Here is a 23,132-nt window from a genome sequence, read left to right as displayed (position 1 = left end):
AAAAGGTAGCTTAAAAATAGATCAGGTTCTAGCATTTTGGCTGTGTAAGCTGGAGATGAAAAACATAATAAGAAATTGATATTAAAAATTGAGCTAGAGGCTGGGTACAGTAACTCATGCCCATAATCCTAGCACTTTGAGAGGTCGAGGTGGGAGGATTACTTGAGGCCAGGAGTTTGAAACCAGCCCTGGCATCATAGCGAGACCCCATCTCTACAAAAAAAAATTTAAAAAATTAGCCAGGTGTAGTGGCACACACCTACAGTCCCAGCTACTATGGAGGCTGAGGCAAGAGGCTTGAGCCCAGGAGTTCAAGGTTACAGTGAGCTGTGATCATGCCACGGCCCTCCTGCCTTCAGTCTGAGTGACAGCACGACCCTGTCTGAACAAACAAAAAACTCAACTAGACAGAGTAAAAGTCAATCCATTCTTTCCTTGATGTTTTGCTTTGTCTTGAAGTCCAACACAAACATGAAATGCCACTTTATGAAACTGATACTTTATCAATTAGACTAAAAAGACCTTTTGAATATAGTATATAGTAGAATTGTATTGATAAAAATATTCATACAGTTGAATATTGTGGCTATTCTTATTAAAAGGGTGGGAAAGTGGATGGATTTTAGATCCTGAGTGCTATATAAGATAGTCCTTCCTTATATTTTCTCATGTTAAGATGAGAAAAAAAGCACAGTTCCTTCATTGGGCTTCTTAAAAATAAAAATAAAGGACAGCTTTTCAGCGTGCGTTTCTTGGCAACACACATTTCCAGCAACTGCATGACTGTTTTATTAGCCTTAGTCTTATGGTCAGAAGTATATATTTAATATTTTGTAGCATTTTTACTTTTTCTGTTGTTTACATATAGGTCTAAAATTTTTTCTGAACCCATTTGTTTATTTTTTTGTTTATTCATTCCATTTAACATTTTTTATTTTTTCTTATTAAACTTATGTTTTTCAACAGCTTTATGGGTACAAGTGGTTTCTGATTACATGGATAAGTTGTATAGTAATCAAGACTGGGCTTTTAGTGTACCCCTCACCTGAATAGTGTACATTGTACCCAACAGATAGTTTTTCATTCCTTACCCCTCTCCCACCCCTCTACCTTCTGAATCTCCAATATCTCAATTCATTTCTTAAACTCATCTTCAAAAAACTAGGAAAGATGGATAGAAGGCATATGTAAGAGAAGCATAGTTTGAAATTAAACTCTGCAAAGTTTGATGAATATATTAATAACTCAATTCCCATTCATATACTAACTTTTATAATATAAACCTTTTCATTTATGCTTCTTGAAGCCATCTTGATTACCTGCTGTCCACCTGGACACAAGGATACCAACTTGGGAAGAAACCATATCACATATCTTTTATAGCATAATAAAACATTATTTGAACCTCTCATATTAAACATAGGTATGCATATTTATAATAGTCATTTAAAATTTAAAAACTATATGTTGTCTTTTGTAATGTGTATTTAATAATTTTAATATTTAGAAATCAATTTTCAAACCTGGGAACAACAGTATACAAATGCAACAAGTTTTGAATGTATTTTTCTCCTTTAGTACTTATTAATTTAATTAAGAAATGAATAATCAACATTAAAATTAGCATTCCAACTTCCTATATTTTTCATAATTCATTTAACACTTATAACTTAGTTAATGGTATAAGTTGTGCTTGTGACTAGCACCTGTTAATTAAGAGAAAAATAAGGAGTAGCTGGTTATTTCTTAAGAATTTTCATGAGGATTATCTACTTTGTGACTCAAATTTATGTCTTGAGTTGGCTTTTCTTAGTCATCTAACACTAGGCTACTTTGGCCTTATAATTCAAATATATACACACACACATAGATACACATGTTTGTGTGTATCTGTGTGTGTGTATATATATGTGTATGTATATATGTGCATATATACACATATACATGCATGTATATGTGTGTATGCATATGTATATAAATTAGAATTATTTATATTCATTATATTGAATTTTATGTATATATAGTATATATATGTATGTAGTAAGTATGCCTAGAAGTACAAATTTTTTATGAAATGAGTTGCCATCAGTTTTGAAAACTTATTATGTGGGTAATAAAAAACATCATTTTGAATTAGTGTGGATAGGTGAGTACTGACCATATTACTTGCATTGATGAGCCAAAATTAATGGAGAGCCTATTTTATATGTACTGTAATACAAGGTATGACTATAGTTTCAAAATCAAACTTCTGTAGTCTTGTGATCTAGTAGAAAGATTTTATCTCAATCATAGTCAGATGACTATTGGGTTTAAGGATTTGAAGTTGGGGTGGAATTTGAAATTATCTTTAGTTACTTATGTTCATTTCTGTGATCTCATCCATTGAATTATAAACTGATCTTGTAAATCTTTTCTGTAGGAAATTTTGGGAACGGTTTATTGCCCTGTGTCATGAAAACAATAGCCTACATGGAATCACTTTCGAACAGATCAAGGCCCAGTTAGAGGCTTTAGAGCTAAAGAAGACATACGTGTTGAATCCGCTGGCACCTGAATTTATCCCCCGGGCTCTAAGACTGCAGCATTCAGGAAGTACCAACAAACAGCAGCAATCACCACCCAAGGTAAAGCCTCTGTTAATGAAATTGAAGAGGTTAAAGGGAGAAAACTGCGCAGAAGTGCCAAAGGTTTATTGGGCTGCAAGTTACTTTAAGTGTTGGAATTGAAGGTTACATTTGGCGGCAAGCGGTTTCTGCAAGGAACTTGTTTAGTGTGGACATGTAAGTGAAAATACAGTGTGGCATTTAGTCATGCTTAATGTTATAATCATTCTCAAAACAATTTTTAATACCTGATAACTTTTGATATCATTTATGTAAAATAACCTCCTAATCCTCTTTACTGATAAGAGTTGTTTTAGTGAGATGTGAATAAAACAAAGAAGTTTAAAAGATTATCACACTTATTAAAACATGTCCTTACATTCTTTATAAGGAATAATGTTATAATAATGATATTTATATAAAGAAAATAATTCTGAACCTTTACTGATGACCGATTCGTTTGAGGTGGTATTTGACAGAGTAAAAAAATTTGGCTGACTTCTTGAAGATGACTGTAATTGATTTTGACCCATATTTCTTGTATAGAAGCATTCTAGTCAGAGGAAGTGGAGCAGGGGAGTCAAGGCCATTTCCACTTTTGAACTGTAGTTACTTTGGACAGAGACACCTGGCTTCTTTGCTAGAGCGCCTGAAAAAAATGCTTGCACTTACCGTCTAGAAAAAAAAGTTCTGAGACTGGCATGTTTAGTATTTGTTCCGTTTTGTTTTGTTTTGTTTTGTTTTAATATTTATAATCATCAGCATATTAAAGTTACCAGTAAGAATTAAAAGAGTATATCAGTTTTGCACTTCTTTTAAAAAATGTAAATCTTTTTTTTTTTTAGACAGGGTCTCTGTCACCCAGGCTGGAGTGCAGTGGCACAATCTGGGCTCACTGCAGCCTCCACCTCCTAGGCTCAAGCAGTCCTCCTGCCTCAGCCTCTGGAGTAGCTGGGACTACAGGCGCATACCACCACGCCTGGCTAACTTTTGTATTTTTTGTAGAGACAGGGTTTAGCATGTTGCCCAGGCTGGTCTCAAACTGCTGGGCTCAGGGGATCTGCATGCCTTGGCCTCCCAAAGTGCTGGGATTAAAGGCATAAGCCACTGCACCAGGGCAAAAAATGTAAATCTTAATGTGTAAGCAGTAATTAATGGTTTGATACTTTGAAAATCTTTTAGCTAAATAGTTACTCCGCTGAGAAGAGAACTATTCTCTGTGTTAATATACTGTTGTACATTCTTAGTTTAATAAAAATGGACCTAATGTGCAATACTACTTGTGATTTGGCATCTTTAGGGTATCACACATTCTACATAAATGAATCTTGTAGATTTCTCAAGCTTATACTATTAATGTATTAGCTGTTTATTTATCAGTTAAGTTACTTCTATGTGCCTGATGTTATTGTAGGTGCTAAAGGAGCACAGATAAGCAAGTTAGCCCCTGAGTTCTCCTGTGGCCATGTTGGAGGAGTGAGAGGAAGTAGATAGATTCAAGCAAATGTCTACCAAGGAGATCTTGTTCAGAAGTTTATTGGATGGGTGGAGGTAGTGGGAGATTGGGGAAACATGTCAAAAACTGGAAGATAAGCTCAGTTAAGGCAGAGATTTTTGCCTGTATTATTTGCTGCTCTCACCTCTGTGCCTAGAGCAAAATCTGACTCATAATAGGTACTTAGAAGTAGTTTTTAAATGAATGAGTAAAGCTTAAGAGAGCTTTTACAAAAGACTCATGGTATGAGAGAACAGGGGACATGACTTTCATACATAGCTAGCTCTAGCTTACTGCTACATCATTATTACTATTATTATTTTTTGAGACAGAGTCTTGCTCTGTCGCCCAGGCTGGAGTGCAATGGGGCGATGCGATCTTGACTTACTGCAGCCTCTGCCTCCCGGGTTCAGGCGATTCTCCTGCCTCAGCCTCCCAACTAGCTGGGACTACAGGCAAGCGCCACCATGCCCGGTAATTTTGTGTGTGTGTGTGTGTGTGTGTGTGTGTGTGTGTTTTAGTAGGACGGGGTTTCGCCACATTGGCCAGGCTGGTCTCAAACTCCTGACCTCAAGGGATCCGCCTGCCTTGGCCTGCCAAAGTGCTGGGATTACAGACTTGAGCACTGTGTCTAGCCTGCTACATTATTATTTTGTTAATAAGCTACCAAACACTGTGTATTTTATGTAAACTAAGTAAATTTACTGTTCTATGGTTTCTTGCTGAGTCAAAATACAAAATACAGTGACTGGAGGATTGTATCCTGTATTGAACCATGTAGAATGCTGAGTTATACTTGTAGACATGCCACTATCTTTTTACTCCATAGGCCCCAATTTGCTTTTTTTATTTAGTATACTACACAGCACCCATCGTGCTGATGTATATTGTCTAGTGTGCTTCCAGCTTTACAATATAGGATTACCCTAGATTATGGTTATTATTTTTTTATTAGTTTCCTATTGCTACTGTAATGAATAAGCACAAACATAGTGACTTAACACAAATAGATTACTTGACAATTTTATGAGTCGGATGTCTGAACTGGCTTGGTTGGTTTATTTGCTCTGGGCTTCTCAGGGCCAGCATCAAGGTATTAGCTTTCTGGGTCCTTATCTGGAAGCTCTGGAAAGAATCTGCTTCCAAGATCATGCAGGTTGTTGGTAGAATCCAATTCCCTGTGGTTATAGGACTGATATTCTTGTTTCCTTGGTGACTGTCAGCTGGGAATCATTCTTAACTTCTAGAGGCTTCTTACCAGTTCTCAACTGTGTCCCCTACATCTCAGAGCCAGCACTGGTACATTGAGTCCTCCTTTCCCTGGGAATCTCTCTTACTTCCTCTTCCACTGCATCTCCCTTATTCCAGCCAGAGAAATTTCTCTGCTTTTAGGACTCATGGGATTAGATTGGGCTCACCCACATAATCCAGGATAATCTCCCTATTTTAAATCTGTAACTTTAATTAATATTCACAAAGTCCCTTTTGCCACATAACATATTCACAGGATCCAGGGATTAGGATGTGGGCCTCTTTACAGGGGCCATTCTGCCTGTCACACTCTGATTAAATTGCTGTGTTTCTTCTACATGCTATGCAGTTGTCCCTGGTTGTTGAGTCATTAGCAAATTAGTGATAGGTCTGGAGGATAAGAAATCTAAATGGTTTGTCAGCCTTTTGGAACTGTCTTATCTGCTGTTTGTGTCACTGGCTCTCCTTTCTTCTGTCAGTGTGTGTGCTACTGGCGCTCTTGTCTCTTCTAATTGCTCCTGCTTCTCATCTTCTACTTCTGCCATCTTGATTTTGCCTTTTTTTCCTTTTTTCTATATGCTTTTCTTATCACTTCTCTATTCCTCAGAAGTATATATATATATATATATATATATATATATATAGTTGGTGCCAGTCACTGTGAACATTCTTTCTCTTGAGGTTAATGGACAAACTGTGATTTTTTTGGGGGTCTTTTTCTGACTTCATGAGGCTTTTTGATGACTTTGTGACTTCAGTTGCCCTTCCTCACTCATAACCAATTGACCTTAAACCTTCTGTGTTTACTGCTGATCTGAGTATTTGCTCTTTCCAACAGTTAGATAGGTAGGTAAATCAAACATCCTTGTGTTTTTGCTTTGGTCAAGAATGAATTTTTCTTCCTGCTGTAGACATAATCCCCTCTTTAGTTTTCAGGTATAATTTACAAATTTACAAATCTGTGTGTGTCTAAAGGTAAGTTGCATAATGTTCTACTTTTCCTCAGTTGGCTTGATATGTATTACTTTTAGCCCATGGGAAGAGAGAATTTTGTTTTTAATCCAGAAATTCAGAACCATTGTCTCTTCAAATATTGTTTCTGCCCATTTGTCATCATTTTTAATGGTAGACTAAATATACCATTATGTGAATTTGCTATTGCTTATTTAGTAAATCCTGCACTGATGGGCATGTAGATTGTTAACATTTATTATGCACATAAACCAAGCTCTCTGTGCCCAAATTTATGATTACTTCATTTGGATAAATTTCTGGAAGTGCGGTTACTGGGTTAACATATGTACATTTTTGATGCTGTTGATACGTATTGCCATATTGCTGTCTAGCAATTAGCTAGATTATCTCACAAGCAAATGATGACAGTTCCCCTTTTCCTGTTTTTGTTTTGTTAAAGTAAATTTTATACTTTAATGTACCATGAATTATACTCAAAATATCATAAATCCTAAGCCATATTTGCATTCTTTTTACTGTTTTAAAGGTTCTCATCCTCAAGAATTGAAGATTCACATTTTTACTTTGAAAAACAACTTCTGCGTTTTGTGATTTGTTAGAAAATGTATAGAGAAACTGCAGTTCTGTTCCTTCAAAGGAATAGAATTTAAGTCATGTTGATTGCATATTTCATTTTAATGAAAAATATTCATAAAGAAGGAATTTTAGATACCTTTAATTTGAAACTGAGAAAACTTGAGGCCCATCCGTGTTATTTGAGATGGCTGTGACCTAATGTTTAAAAAGAAAATTGGCTCAAAGCAGTCTAATGGTTATTAATTATAGACTCACAGTTTTAAAATTTTAATTATTGGTGTATACGTTAATTTACCTATGATTAGGAAAATCGTTATTGTTTTCTAATATTAAATGTGCTTAAATTATTATACGTTTGTGTTTTTCTTTAAAGGGGAAAAGTCTTCATCATACCCAGAATGATCACTTCCAGAATGATGGAATTGGTAAGTGGAAAAATTACCTTACGAAAACTTGCTTTTCTGATGTAAGAGATTTCCCCCAAATTTCACCACAAGAAAGAGGAGAATGGGGAGATGGTTTCTCTGTCTTTCTCTCTCTCTTTTTGGCAGACACACACACACACACACACACACGCAGTCACTTTGGAACCTCTCTTAATTCTTTTATTCAACACTTAGGGTTTTATCAGTGCATTGATCTGTTATTTCTGAAAAGGGGTGATTTTGTAGGTGTTCATGTACATATCCAGAAGTTTTGAGGAAAAACATTTAAGCCTTTTATGCAACATAAGTTTTCAGAAAATAATTATATTCTACACATGTCAGGTCATAAAAGTTTCAAGGTAAAAAATTTACTTAAATGATTTTAAATATTGCATAGTTGTGCTTTTAAAATAACAATTCCTTAACTTCCATATTGTATGTGGTTCTGTTACAATTGCCAGTCAAAACTTTATTCTGAAGAGTTGTATACTTTTTTGGACAGAAGACTGTTTACTAGGAATGTGTGCATAGCTTTCTCTCTTGAAAGACTCATCCTGAGTTCCTCAGAAAATATTTGAAATTATGCTAGTTTATACAAGGAATGCTTTGTATAATTCAAGTTAATTTTAGGAAGCATTATAAAAGTTTCTTTGTTTTTTTTTTGTAATATGCTTTACTTTTCCACACTGATAATTCTTTGATGATAAGATATCTTAGGCAAATCTGGGAAACATATTTCGCTGTTGAATGATTTAAATTATTTTTTCTAGATGACTATGTACAGCTATTGAGTGCATCCTTTGTCTGTTTATTTTTCAGTTCAGCCCAATCCTTCCGTACTCATTGGCAATCCTATTAGAGCATATACTCCTCCACCCCCTCTTGGACCTCACCCAAATTTGGGAAAATCTCCAAGCCCTGTTCAAAGAATAGATCCTCACACTGGGACAAGTATTCTTTATGTACCTGCTGTCTATGGAGGGAATGTAGTTATGTCGGTGCCTTTACCTGTAAGTGGACATTCAAAATACTTTCTATTGAATCAAGTAAAATAGGTTTCACTAAAATGATGCTAATCCCAAATAGTATTCTACCAACTTCTGTTTTAAAAAAAATTTTCAGTGCTCCTAAGCTTCTTTTAAAGCAAATGTTGCCTCTAACCTTCAAATTGTGAATTGTTGCTTACAAATTCATTATTAGGTTACTAGTGACTATGAAGAAATTATATTTCAACTTAGAAACCTTGTAATTTTTTGTTTTGTTTTGTGTTTTTGAGATGGAGTTTTGTTCTTGTTGCCCAGGCTGGAGTGCAATGGTGCAATCTTGACTCACTGCAACCTTCGCCTCCTGGGTTCAAGCGATTCTCCTGCCTCAGCCTCCCAAGTAGCTGGGATTACAGGCATGCACCATCATGCCTGGCTAATTTTTTGTATTGGTACAGACAGGGTTTCACCATGTTGGTCAGGCTGGTCTCAAACTCCTGACCTCAGGTGATCCACCCACCTTGGCCTCCCAAAGTGCTGGGATTACGGGCATGAGCCACTGCGCCCGGCCACCTTTGTAATCTTTTAAAATATTTCATTGAAGAAAATTGAGCTAAAAGTTAACGGAGCTAATGAATTGGTCTCATTTTGTAAAGTGATGTTTTCATTTTATATATAAGTCAAAAACTGTTCCTAAGAAATACAGGACACAGAGAGGCTTGGATTAGTGTAGTTCACTTGGATCTAAATTGATTTGAGAAATTCCACATCTTATGAAATCTTAATTACTACTTAAAAACATTATTCTTTGTAAGACTATAGATTTTTAGAGGCCTCCCGTCTTGTATATAAACCCATTTTCACTTTCTTTAGAATTTTTGAATATTTTGTTAATTTGCTGATGTGAGTATTTTCACTTCAGGAGTTTTAGCCTAGGAAACAATTTCTTTCATTTAAGGCAAGCACTAATTTCGGGCTGAGATGATCATTGCCAAAGGTTTTTGGCAACACTCCAGAATGGGAAAATGCTAAGCTGCAAACATTTCTCAGCCATGTTGGTCAGGATAGTTCACAATCTGACAGCCAAGGAGAATGACTGTAAATGAGAAATATGTAATTCATGCCCACTCCCCATAGACTTCAGACTTTGGATTTTAGCAGAGTTATTTCTCCAGACAGCCTGGCAACATTGTACATGATCTGCTTTAAATAGTAAGTCCCTTAGGATTTATATTTCACTTTATTAGGTTAACGAGGCTTCTATTTTGTAAGATTTCTGAGAGTTTACACTTAACAGTTATAATAAAATAATAGGAGCAGTAGCTAAGATGTCATTGTATTTATTCCTTTTATGTTAATATGCAGAGATTATATATCTAGACACACTTAATCAAGTTTTCTGTTTTTGTATTTTAAGATAGAGTTGAATTAAAGGCACAGATTAAAAAGTAATGACCCATTTGAATTTTACCTATAATAGATGAACATTAAATGATGTGGTTACTCATCTTAAGTTGGAATACCAAATTTTTTGAGTTGAGACTCCTTAGGCTAAGTTCTTCCTTAACTTTTCCCCTGTCTATTAAACTATGTTTCTGTGCAATTATGACTTTATAAGATAATTTTTGTGGTAATCTGACATGTATACATTCCTATGGAGGGGAAATAAGTAAATACTATAAAATGATTTAATGCCTCAAGGAATAATTACCAATTTTAAACCCTCAGTTTCTTCCTAATCTGAAAAATGATCTGTTTTCCATTACATACTAAAGGTTCAGGGAGCTGTTTTTTAGCCAGTTAAGACACAGTTGTTACTATTAGCATCAACTTTGTAGTTATTTATTTTGAAAAAATTAACATCTCTGTGTGTGTGTGCACGTATGTATGTCTTTGTATGTTTGCTTTTTCCTAATTAGTAGCACTCTATTAGTTTGTCTTCCAAAATATACTTAATGCATGTATTTTATTTTTTAATAACCTAGGTACCATGGACAGGATACCAGGGTAGGTTTGCAGTTGATCCTCGAATCATTACACATCAGGCAGCAATGGCCTATAACATGAACCTGTTACAGACACATGGACGAGGATCTCCTATTCCTTATGGCCTTGGACATCACCCACCTGTCAGCATAGGCCAGCCACAAAATCAGCATCAGGAGAAGGATCAACATGAGCAAAATCGAAATGGTAAGTTGTGCTTTGTTGTTCTCCTGTTCCTAAACTGATGACATGTAAAGTTTTAGCCACATAGAAAGTTCCATTAACAGTATGATTGTTAACTTTCTCATGGATTATAGAACTCTTTGAGAGAGAATCTACCAGCACTTTGGGAGGCTGAGGCGGGCAGATCACGAGGTCAGGAGACTAAGACCATCCTGGCTAACACGGTGAAACCCCGTCTCTACTAAAAATACAGAAAACTTAGCTGGGCATGGTGGCGGGCGCCTCTGGTCCCAGCTACTCGGGAGACTGAGGCAGGAGAATGGCGTGAACCCGGGTGGCAGAGCTTGCAGTGAGCCGAGATCGCGCCACTGCCCTCCAGCCTGGGCGACAGAGCAAGACTCCATCTCAAAAAAGGAAAAAAAAAGAAAAGAGAGAGAATCTAATATATAAACTTTGGATCCGCTCTCCAGAAGATACAAATTATGTACACAGATAGAAAATTGAGATGTAACCTCAGAGTGTCCTTTAGGTTAAATCCTACCACTTACGATTGGTGTCACTGAGTTTCTGAAAAAAATATTAAATTTGAATATTTAGAGTACTTTAAAGTGGTAGTCATTTAAAATTGAGATGGAAGGTCCTGTTAAACATTTTTGTTAACTCGAAATATTTTTGTGGTATACTACGCATTAATGTTGTGGGATTGTTGATAAAAGGTTATTTTTACTACAAATCTGCTAGAATTTCAAGGAAAACTTACCATATTTTTTATTCAAGTTTATTGAGGTATGAGTTAAATACAGTAAAATTCATCCTGTTAAAACGTACATTGATGAATTTTAACAAATATCCAGAGTTGTTAACTTCCACCAAAATCAAGATACAGGATATTTACATATTTACAAAAAGTTTCTTCCCACCCTTTGCAGTCCCATCCTCCAACCCCCAACCCTGAGCAACCGCTGATCTGACTTTTGTCCCATACTCTCTAGTATGTCATAAAAATGGAATTCTATAATGTATAATTTTTTTGTGTGCAGCATTGTTCACTTAGCTTAATGCTTTTGCTATTCCCCCAGATTATATGTTTCAGTTGTTCCTTTTTACTGTTAGTATTCAGTTGTATGGATGTACTGCAATATGTTTATTCATCCCTCAGTTGATATACATATTAGTTGCGTCTAATTTTTGGCCCTTATGAATAGAGCTGCAGTGAACATATGTGTGAACATGTGTTTTTATTTCTGTTGGGTAAATACCTAGGAGTGAGATTGCTGGGCATATTATAAATATATATTTAACTTTATAAGAAACTGCCATATTATTTTTCAAAAGTAGCTGAACCATTTTTCATTTTTACTAGTAATGTATGAGATTTCCAGTTGTCCCATGTTCTCATTTGCATGTGCTATGGTCAGTCTTTTTTTTTAAATTGTACTCTTGTTAGTGGATATCTAATCATATCTCATTGTGGTATTAATTTACATGTTTGCATATCCCTAATAATGGGTGATGTTGAGTATCTTTTTATTGTGCTTATTTGCCATGTGTGTATCTTGTTTGATGAAACCTCTATTTATATCTATTGCCCACTTTTTTATTGGGTCGATTGTCTCCAGTTTTAAGAGTTCTTTATACATTCTGTTTACTAATCTTTAATGAGATATATATTTAGAAAATATTTTCTCCCAGGATATGGCTTGCGCTTTTTTTTTTTTTTTTTTTTTTGCCTTTTAAAGACAGAGTCTTGCTATGTTGCCCAGTCAGACCTTGAACTCCCGGGCTCAAGAGATTCTCTCACCTCAGCCTCCTGAGTATCTGGGACTACAGGCACATGCCACTGTGTCTAGCTTTCATTTTCTTAACAGTATCTTTCAAAGAGCAGCAGCTTTTATTTTTGTTGAAGTCCATTGTATCCATTTTTTCTTCTGTGGATCATGTTTTGGGTGTTGTGTCTTAAATATATCTAACCCAAGATCTTCTTTTATGTTTTCTTCTAGAAGTTTTATAGTTTTTAGCTCTTACATTAATTAGGTCCATTTTGAGTTAAATTTTATATATGGTGTAAGGGTAAGGACTGAGATTTTGTTGTTGTTATTTTGTTTTGGTTTTGCATGTGTATGTTCAGTGATTCCAGCACTATTTGTTGAAAACTCTGTCCTTCCTTCATTGAACTGCCTTGGAACCTTTGTTGAAAATCAGTTGATCCTATGTGTGGATCCTTTTTATTAATGCATATGTTTATGTTTACACCAAATATGCTGTCTTGATTATTACAGCTTTGTAAAAGTCTTTAAATCAGGTGTAAGTCCTCCAACATTGTTCTTTTTCAAAATTGTCTATTCCAGGTCTTTTGCATTTCCATATATTTTAGAATCATCTTGTCAATTCCTACTTAGCCTTCTGGGATTTGGATTGGCATTGTGTTTAATCTTTAGGTCATTTTGGGGAGAATTAACATCTTAACATACTGATTCTTCTGATCTTTGAACAGAGTATATGTCTCCATTTTTTTCTGTTAGGTCTTTATTTTTTTTTCAGTATTAAAAAACGTTTTCAGGCTGAGCACAGTGGCTCATGCCTGTAATTCCAGCATTTGGGAGGCAAAGGTGGGCAGATTACCTGAAATCAGGAGTTAGAGACCAGGCGTGGCCAACACGGAGAAACCCTGTCTGTACTAAAAATATAAAAATGATCCGGGCATGGTGGTGCACGCCTGTAATCCCAGGTACTTGAGAGGCTGAGGCAGGAGAATCGCTTGAACCTGGGAGGCAGAGGTTGCAGTGAGCCAAGATCACGCCACTGCACTCCAGCCTGGGTGACAGAGCAAGACTCCGTCTCAAAAAAAAAAAAAAAAAAAAAAAAAGGGTTTCGGTATATACAGTCTTTGCACATATTTTGTTAAAGTGAAAGCTTAAATGAATATTAGTATTTGATTTATAATTTTCTTCTTCAGTAATATGTTCCACAAATACCAGTATGTTGTATTTTTATTTTCATTTAGTTCAGTATATTTCCTAATTTTTCTTGAAATCCTACCCATGGATTATTTAGAAAGGTGTTTTAGTTGCTGATTATTGGTGATTTTCTAGAAATTTTTCTGTTACTGATTTGTACTTTAATTCCATTGTGTTAAGAGAACATATTTTGTATGACTTGAATGCTTTTGAATGAGATTTGTTTCACAGCCCAGAATATGGTTTATTTTGGTAAATGTTCAGTGTGTACTTGAAAAGAATAGATTGCTCTGTAAATGTTAATTGGGGGCTGGGCATGGTGACTCATGCCTGTAATCCCAGCCCTTTGGGAGGCTGAGGTGGGCGGATCACCTGAGGTCAGGAATTTGAGACCAGCCTGGCTAACATGGTGAAACCCATCTCTACTAAAAATACAATATTAGCCGGATGTGGTGCGCACATCTGTAATGCCAGCTACTCGGGAGGCTGAGGCAGAAGAATTGCTTGAACCCAGGAGGTGGAGATTTCAGTGAGCCGAGATTGTGCCATTGCCTCCAGCCTGGGCAACAAGAGCGAAACTCTGTTTGAAAAAAGAAAAAAAAATGTTAATCAGGTCAAGTTGGTTGGTAGAGTTGTTCAGGTCCATTGTATCGTTGCTGATTCTATTCTTTCCATCAATTACTGAGGAGGGATATTGAAATCTCCCAATATAATTGCTATTTGTCTAATTTTCAGTTTTCAGGTTTCTAAGTTCTATCAGTTCTGAATGAATTTTGAAGTTCTATTATTAGAAGATAAATGTTTAGTATTGTGTGCTCTTGATTAATTAACTCATTTATCATTGTGGAATGACCTTCTTTGTCCCTGAAAATATTCTCTGGTTTGAGATCTACTTTGCGTAATATCAGTGTAGCCTCTTCAGCTTTCTCTTATCAAGTGATAGCATGGTGTGCGTGTGTGTATGTGTATGTGTACATGTATGTGTATGTGTATGTATATTTTTACCTTTTAATCTGTTTGTGTCTTTATATTTAACATTTGTTTATTTTAGATAACATATAGGTGGCTCTTGATTTTTTTAAATCTAATGTGACAATCTCTGCCTTTTAATTGGGGTGTTTAGACCATTTACTTTTAGTGTGATTGTTGATATAGTTAAATTTGATTCTATCATCTTGCTATTTGTTTTCAATTTGTCCAATTGATTTTTTCCCCTTCTCCTTTTATTCTGCCCTCTTCTGGATTGGGAGAGTATTTTTTTTTTAATGACTCCTTTTTGTCTCCATTGGCTTAACAGTGACAACTCTTTGTTTTATTATTTTGCTAGTTGCTTTAGGGTTTATAGTATAAATCTTTAATCTTGACAGATTACTTTCCAATTTATATTTTACCACTGCATTTACAGTAAAGGAAGCTTAAAGTATGCTGTTTTTTCTCTCCTGGCCTGTATGCTATTGTTGTCATGTATTTTACTTTTACATATAAGTCCCCAAAACATTATTGTTATCTTTGTTTAAACAGCCAAGTAAAAGAGTTTTAAATCATAAGAAAAATAATCTTAAGTATTTACCCATGTGTTACCATTTCTAGTAATTTTTCTTTCTGTATATTGATGTTTCCAGCTGATACAAGTTTTCTTCTGCCTGAAAGACTTTTAGTGCATTTCTTACAGTGCAGGTCTGCTGATGATGAGTTCTTTCAGCTTTTGTATGCCTGAACGTGTCTTTATTTCGCTTTCATTTTTAAAAGATGTTTTTGTAGGGTGGAGAATTCTTGGTTGGCAGTTTTTATCATTTGGTACTTTAATGGTGGTGTTCTACCATTTTCTCACTTGCTTTTTTTCCAGTGAGAAATCTGATGCCATCGTTATCCTTGTTTTTCTGTATGTAACAAGTCTTTTTCTCCCTAGCTGCTTCATAGATTTTCTTTTTATATTGGTTTTATCAGTTTGATTATGACATGCCTTGATGTAGTTTTCTTCCTGTTTCTTGTGTTCAAGGTTTGTTGAGTTTCTCAGATCTCTGAGTTTATAGTTTTTATCAAGTTTGTAAAATTTTAACCTTTATATCTTTTCGGATATTTTTTTCTGTGTTGCCCCTACCACTGTTCTTCAGAGATTCTAATTACCCATATATTGGGATGCTTAAAGTTTTTGCACAGTTTATGGGTGCTACTTTTTAAAAAATTTTTTTCTCTATGTTTCATTTTGGATAATTTCTATTCCTGTGCCTTCAAATTTGCCAGATTTTTCTTCTGTAGTGTCTATTCTGCTGGTAATTCCATTCAATGTATTCTTCATCTCAGATACTGTAGTTTTCATTTCTTGAAGCTTAATGGTAGGGTAATTCTGGAGCGATAATTCATTTTACAAAGTTCCAGTGGCGTTCCAAAAAGAGTGTTTCTGAACAAGAACCTAAATCCAGGATTCCTTCAAGGAACTTAAACTATCCATTGGTTAATTCTTTTGTAAATTAAAAGCATTTCCCATGTATGAGTTGTCTATTATAACTGTGCTTTTTTAAAACCTTAATTTTGCCTCCTCTACTATTTCTCACCCACTTATACTCAGTTTGATATCTATTAATTTTAAACAGTATAACTACATTCCTTTCTGAATATCTTTATTACATTTAGATTCCTTTACTAAATTGGATTGAGGCGTTATTTAGATTTTCGCTTAATTGCATTTATAAGTGACGAAAGCATTGAACCTTTATAAATAGGCAAGAATGCCAAGGCCTTTAATACACCTAGTTTAAGCAAATGAGGCTGTAATTCCTGGAGACTGGGTAGTTTCCTTTGGGATTATTTGATGCTTTGAGGTTATTCGCTTATTAGGCTTTGTCTTGTCAATGAAGTTTGCTTCATTTATAAGTTTACTTTCTTACAGAGAAACTATGACTGACAATTTAAGAACAAAACCCAAGTAGTCATACACTGATCATAATAGGTGAAAAGTGTTTAAAGTATTCTGCCTCTTTCTCTAATATTGGATAAGCCTTGGAAATGTCATATCCACTGGAGAAAACTTATAAGGATTTTTAAATATTTTCTTAGGTAAAAGTGATACAAATAATTCCGGACCTGAAATTACTAAGATTCGAACACCAGAGAAAAAGCCAACAGAACCAAAACAGGTATGCTGCTTAGTGACTGCATTGTTCTAGTGGATTTAGTCTGATTGGTCATCTTGGAATCTTGATGTTTTAAAGAAAAATACCTCCATTTGTACCCTTATCCTTTATGTTTATTTTTTCACAGGGATATAGTGAGCCATATTGCCCTCTCTTTCTTCATCTCTTCTTTGGCTGTGCTATTTCATGTATCAGTATACTTTTCTCAAATTCTGTTACTCAGTGATAAAGTTGAATTTAGAGATTTTCTATGATAAGGTAGTAAATGAAGACAGAGCTACAGGTGTGTTATTACAAGTGTGTCATTATCGTGAAGAAGGAAAACTTCTTCCTTGGAGACAGGAAGACTTCCTCAGGTCCCTCACCTTATTCTCTCATCATACCCACTAAGCCCTTAATTCTTTATCTGTCCATTCATCTATTTTCTCTGCTTCTGTGCTTATAAACTACTTAGAGAAAATCAAGTCACTGGTTGAATTAGCGCCACTGGAAGTTCTTGTTTTCTAATCTGAATGGACCCCTCAGGGCTCTCCTTCATTTCTTTCACACATATCTCACTTCCTTTGCCCAGTTGTCTCAGTGACTCTTCTCAAGCCTGATTACCTTCCACATTCTGTTACCTTATTGGATGGCTTGTCTTAGACTTACCTCATCAGGATTTTCTCTTGTTAATTTGTAACCTTAAATTTAGCACTTTTACCATAGCCCTGAGCACCCTTACTTCCTGATCACCAGTCTCAGAAGAAGAGTTCCTGTTAAGATTAATCTTTCCTCTGCTGGGCGTGGTGGCTCACGCCTGTAATCCCAACACTTTGGGAGGCCAAGACGGGTGGATCACTAGGTCAGGAGATCAAGACTACCCTGGCTAACAAGGTGAAACCCCGTCTCTACTAAAATACAAAAAAATTAGTTGGGCGTGGTGGCGGGCGCCTGTAGTCCCAGCCACTCAGGAGGCTGAGGCAGGAGAATGGCGTGAACCCGGGAGGCGGAGCTTGCAGTGAGCTGAGATCGTGCCAGCCTGGGCGACAGAGTGAGACTCTTTCTCAAAAAAAAAAAAAAAAAAAAAAAAAAAAAAAGATTAATCTCTCCTCTTCAGGTACCACATAGACCTTGTCCCTTCTCCTCATTTATCTTTCCATTCTTTCTAGTTGTTGGTTCTTCCCTGTTAGCCTATAGCATATTTAGATCTCTTTTAGCCTAAAGTAAGCAAATTACTTGATAGACTTTTTTTAAAAAGATAATTTCTTTAACCTTCATCTCCTTTATAGCTACTACCTCATTTCTCCTTTCTTCCTCACCTGTTATTTGCTCTTTAACCCACAAAGTCTACATTTCACTGAAACTATTGTGCTCTTACGAACATACTTCAAATGTATTCTTACTTGGCTTTTCTTGGTATTAGGCACTATTTTCTACTTCTGTCTTTGACCATCTTGTTTCTTTTGTTTTCTTTGACACATTTTTACTTTTCACTGTCTCTCTAACATGACCTCTTTTTTAAAAAGTTCCTGCTCAGCCTCCCGCAACATCTGTCCCTAGTCCTTAAGTTGGGATTTCCCAGAGTTCTGTCCTTATCCCATCTGTCTTGCATTCTATGGTTTCTAAACCAGTCCGAACCATAATTTTAAGTATCCACTTCATGATACCGACTTCCAAATCTGTATCTCCAACCTCAGCCTAGTTTTATTTAAGCAGCTATTCTCTTTATTCATTTACTTATATCACATAAGCATCTCTTTACTCACAGCTTCTATATCTGGAAGGATTCAGTACCTTCTGGAGGGGCTGCAGTACAAATGAGGCAGCCAAGGGAACCTCCTGATAGATAAGCGGGGGCTGCAGTGAAAGCAGAAGTGGTATGTGTTTGGGAAGTGGTGCAGAGAGAGAATGAGTGGCATGTCAAGCTGGTGCACCTGCACCAGCAGCACATATAGTCAGAGGCAACTTTGGGACGAAACCAATCACACGAGTCTTAGATGCTCTCAGAACAACTGAAGCCAAGATAGCTAAGTGTCTCTCATGTCCTCATTTTAAAATTTCTGTTAGAATTCTCTCTGTTAGAGAACTAGGCAACCTGAAAACATGTTTCATTTTCTCTCCCACCCTGATGCTTTGTCTTGAGGCCCAGGAAAAATAAAAGAACTAGTCCTGGCTCTTTCGACTCAGTGCCTCCTCAGTATTAAGAGGAAAATGATAGAGGAGAATCTGATTCTGATAGTAGCAGATGCAGGCTTATTCAGCCCTTACCGTCCTCTACCTTCCTTAGGGAGCCGATTGTAGTATTATAGAGTAGCACAGTCCTGAGACACAGACCTAGCTTCCTTTCTATGTCAAGGTCAGAAGTGATAGAGACAATTAAGATAGCAGCTTATTCATAAACAACCTTAACATCTGATTATGACCTCCCTCATGTGACCAGAGTATGCATATCAACAATATCTTCTGGAAAAAAAGTATATCCCAGGTGAATATAATTTTAGTCGTTGAAAGGATGGAGATTTATGGAGGAAAATGTTTGTTTATGAAGAACCTTAATGAGGTTCTGAGACATCTGAAGAGCAGGCATTGCATACTTGGGAAGACCGAGATAGAATTGTCATGCTTCTCACTTCTTTTTCTAGATAATTTGTATATACTAAGTAATTTTAAGAGCCTAAAATTGGCCAAATTTAATGGCAATCCATTTGAGCTAGATGATTACAGATGAGGATGCAATTGGCACACAATTTGCATCGCGAGCATTTGTTGCAACAGGTTGGTCACCAAATGTACCCCAACTGCAGTTCAAAAACAAGCTACTTGTTCTGTTTTTTGGTAGTGGTCAGTTCTGTGTCTAATTTAAGAGCCTTGGGTGAGGCAAGCGCTGTGCAATCCTCAGTCACTAGCTCATCAGTGAAACTTATAAGGAGATTGACGTGCCAAATTTATTTACACTCCAAGCAATGCATGGAGTGTTTTGAGAGAGCTGGAAAAAGAAAATCGTCGCTTTCCATCTTATATTTTATTTTTCACATTATCATCACTTATGATCAAACTTACATTTCAGAAGGATGACAACACTCCCCAGCTTAAAAACCTTTTGTAGTTACCACAGTTTATGGCATTAAAAACAGTTACTCAGAATTGAATAATTCAGGGTCTCGTGTGATTGGGCTCTTGTAGTTTCCTCTGATGTTAAAAAGGGAAAACTAATATATAAACAAGTGAAGTTATAGCTCCGCGTACACAAAACTTCCCATGCTCTCCAAATCTGCCAGACTTTTCCTTTCTTCAGCCTTTGCATAAACTGTTACCTTTACCTGGAATGTCCTTCCCTCCTCGGAATATTCCACCTCTTTTTATAAGATTCAACTCAAATGTCTTGACCTCTGTGAAACCTTCCTTAATTTTCTCAGGCACTACAGTTGCATCCTCTTATAGTACCTCTAGTGATATGTTTACATATTGTTATCTTCTACTGGACTGTAGGCCAGGGGTCAGCAACCTTCTTCTGTAAAAAGCCAGACAGTAAATCTTAGCCTTGGGGACCACATGGTCTCTGTTGCAGCTGCTGTGCTCTATCGTTACAGTGCACAAGCAGCTACAGACAATATGTAAATAAATGAATGTAGCTGTGTTCCAAGAAAACCTTATTTACAAAATCTGGTGAGCTGGAAATGGCATTGGAGTGGGGGCATGGTATATAGACCCCTGCACTAGGCTGTTGATGGGTAGGCTGTCTTATTATTGCCTATTTAATTTCCAACACCAGGCACAGTGTATTGGTTGGCCACAATAAATGTTAAAGAAAGAATGTCAATATGTAATGGAAAAATTGACAACCAAACTAGTTATATACAAAAGTGGTATAGTACTTGTTTGTTCATTTCAAAGTTGTTTAAATTGAGATGCACCTTTTTATTAACATAGATATTTTTAAGGAAATAGATGTATAAAAACAATAAAATCAGTCTGGGTGCAGTGGCTCACGCTTGTAATCCTAGCACTTTGGGAGGCCGAGGCAGGCAGATCATCTGAGGTCAGGAGCTTGAGACCAGGTCTGGCCAACGTGGTGAAACTCCATCTCTACTAAAAATACAAAAATTAGTTGGGTGTAGTGGCGCATGCCTGTAATCCCAGCTACTTGGGAGGCTGAGGCAGGAGAATTGCTTGAATCCAGGAGGCAGAGATTGCAGTGAGCCACGATGGTGCCACTGCACTCCAGCCTGGGAGACAGAATGAGACTCTGTCTCCAAGAAAAAAAAAAAAAAAAAAAAAAAAAAAAACCACCATAAAATCAGAAGGAAAACACATTTTAATGATTTATATCAGAATGAAATAAATGACCATCTTTCTAAGGAAGAAAGTGTGAAATTAAAAATAATGCCCTGAAAGGAATTAAAGTAGATATGCTAATAAAATGGCAGTATGTTTTCTTATGACTCACATTTAATATGCTGTTTTTTTCTGTGTCATCTTTTTAAATTTAAAAAAATTTTCCTTTATTTAATTGTGAGAAAGTAAATAATTGAGCACTCAGCTCTCCTGCTGGAAGATATCAATGTATCATATCCTTTAGATGTGTTAGGGTTGGGAAAAGGTGGAGAGCAACTGAATTCGAATCTTCTGCAGTTAAAAAAGGCTTCTTATTTTTTTCTAGGTTGATTTGGAATCAAATCCACAGAACAGAAGTCCTGAATCACGTCCTAGTGTTGTTTATCCCAGTACCAAATTTCCTCGCAAAGATAATCTCAACCCAAGACACATAAATCTTCCCCTTCCTGCTCCCCACGCACAGTATGCAATCCCTAATCGCCATTTTCATCCCCTTCCCCAGCTACCAAGACCACCCTTTCCAGTTCCACAGCAGCACACCTTGTTAAATCAGCAGCAGAATAATTTGCCTGAACAAGCAAATCAGATGCCACCTCAGCCAAATCAGGTAGTCCAGCAGCAAAGTCAGTTGAATCAGCAGCCTCAGCAGCCACCTCCTCAGCTTTCTCCTGCATATCAGGCAGGACCCAACAATGCTTTTTTTAATAATGCAGTTGCTCATCGGCCACAGTCTCCTCCTGCAGAGGCTGTGATTTCGGAGCAGCAGCCCCCTCCCATGCTGCAAGAAGGCCACAGTCCTCTGAGAGCCATTACACAACCCGGCCCCATTCTTCCTTCGCATCTGAATAGCTTCATTGATGAGAACCCCCCAGGATTACCTATAGGGGAGGCTTTAGGTAAGTTCTATTATCGCCAGATGTGAAAATTCAGAGATTAGTTACTTAAAATGACATGGACTGTATGTACAGTATCATTTTGGGTTCAGATTGAATCATTTCTTCAAATAATGCTAGCAAAAACCCCCCGTTTAGTGTGATAATCAGAAATTAGTTCTAAATGCTGTATGATAGTATCCAGTGGATGTCAGGATCATCATTATGTAAGTCGTCATCATCACCATAACTGATTTCTGGCAAATATAGAAAACATTTACTTCTTACTAAAACCAAATTTGTAGCTCTTTCTTTGTCTTTGTGGAGAAAATATGTTAGTAAAAACTTTAAATAATGAACTTGAAACCCCAAATTCATAAAAAAAGTTTTCACAAATATTTTTGCAGATCGTATACATGGGAGCGTCGCTCTGGAAACATTAAGACAGCAGCAGGCACGGTTCCAGCAATGGAGTGAGCATCATGCCTTTCTCAGTCAGGGCAGCGTTCCATACCCACACCATCACCATCCTCACCTCCAGCATCTTCCTCAGCCGCCCCTGGGATTACATCAGCCGCCAGTGCGGGCAGACTGGAAGCTCACCAGCAGTGCCGAAGATGAAGTGGAGACCACATACTCAAGGTATTCCAGCCGACTGAAAATAGCCTCTGGAATGCGACCCCCTCACTGTTCTCTTTTTTGACTGTAGTCCTTTTAGCTTCAAGCTGGAATATTGCCTCAGAGAAATTGGATGCTGGCCTTCTAAGCACATGCTACACAGTCCTCTTGATTGGCTCTAAAATACAGAAAACTCATTTAGAAGTAACTCTTGTACAAATTTAGGCATGGATGATCTACTCTGGGTTGGAAATTAACTTGTTCCCTTGCTTTGTGGTCTTTTCTGCAGGAGAAACACCATCGCTGTGAGCAGGTTTTTTTATTTAGTAGTAATACTTGCAAAGAATGAATAAAGACAGGAGTAAATTCATGGTTAAAAGCTAAAAATTATATCATTAATTATTTTTCTGGTGGCACAGAATTCTACATTCCTATAATTCCAGCTACATGTGAGTGAGTGGTCCTAACTGTAAGGTTGTTTTTATGGCCAGTGTCACATGAATGCTCTGACGTGTTTCCTAATCCCTTCTGAACAAGGTCCACCATCATGGTGACCTTTTATAACTTCCAGTTGTCAAAGACATATAGAGACAAGGATATGTTTTTAATACAGTGGGAACAGAAAGAAATCAGGTAATTGAGCATATTTAATGTCTTCATCTCAGCATCTATTGAGTGCTAATGCTTATATCTGAGATGAATTAATGCCAGTTCTAGTTATTAGTACTATGATTTTGTTCGTTGAAAATACATGTAT

At 36.6% G+C, this 23,132-nt stretch overlaps 1 protein-coding gene across 14 annotated transcripts in view; it reads left to right on the top strand.

Moving 5' to 3' along the window:
* The window catches only part of HELZ (helicase with zinc finger), a 178,206-nt gene that overhangs the window by 119,123 nt on the left and 35,951 nt on the right, over nt 1–23,132 (top strand). For 13 of the 14 annotated variants that reach the window (XM_045374538.2, XM_045374535.2, XM_074020207.1 and 10 more), the window contains 7 exons: nt 2,423–2,627; nt 7,277–7,328; nt 8,148–8,338; nt 10,297–10,504; nt 16,495–16,574; nt 21,211–21,781; nt 22,165–22,399. In XM_045374538.2, the coding sequence (XP_045230473.2) occupies nt 2,423–2,627; nt 7,277–7,328; nt 8,148–8,338; nt 10,297–10,504; nt 16,495–16,574; nt 21,211–21,781; nt 22,165–22,399 (1,542 nt within the window). Of the gene's footprint in view, nt 1–2,422; nt 2,784–7,276; nt 7,329–8,147; nt 8,339–10,296; nt 10,505–16,494; nt 16,575–21,210; nt 21,782–22,164; nt 22,400–23,132 lie in introns of all 14 variants that reach the window. The other variant, XR_012426037.1, reaches the window with a different exon arrangement.

Source organism: Macaca fascicularis, chromosome 16 (assembly GCF_037993035.2).
Source record: "Macaca fascicularis isolate 582-1 chromosome 16, T2T-MFA8v1.1".
Classification (NCBI taxonomy): domain Eukaryota; kingdom Metazoa; phylum Chordata; class Mammalia; order Primates; family Cercopithecidae; genus Macaca; species Macaca fascicularis.
The sequence above is the reverse complement of the archived record's forward strand: the minus strand, read 5'-3'. Positions and strand labels throughout refer to the sequence as shown.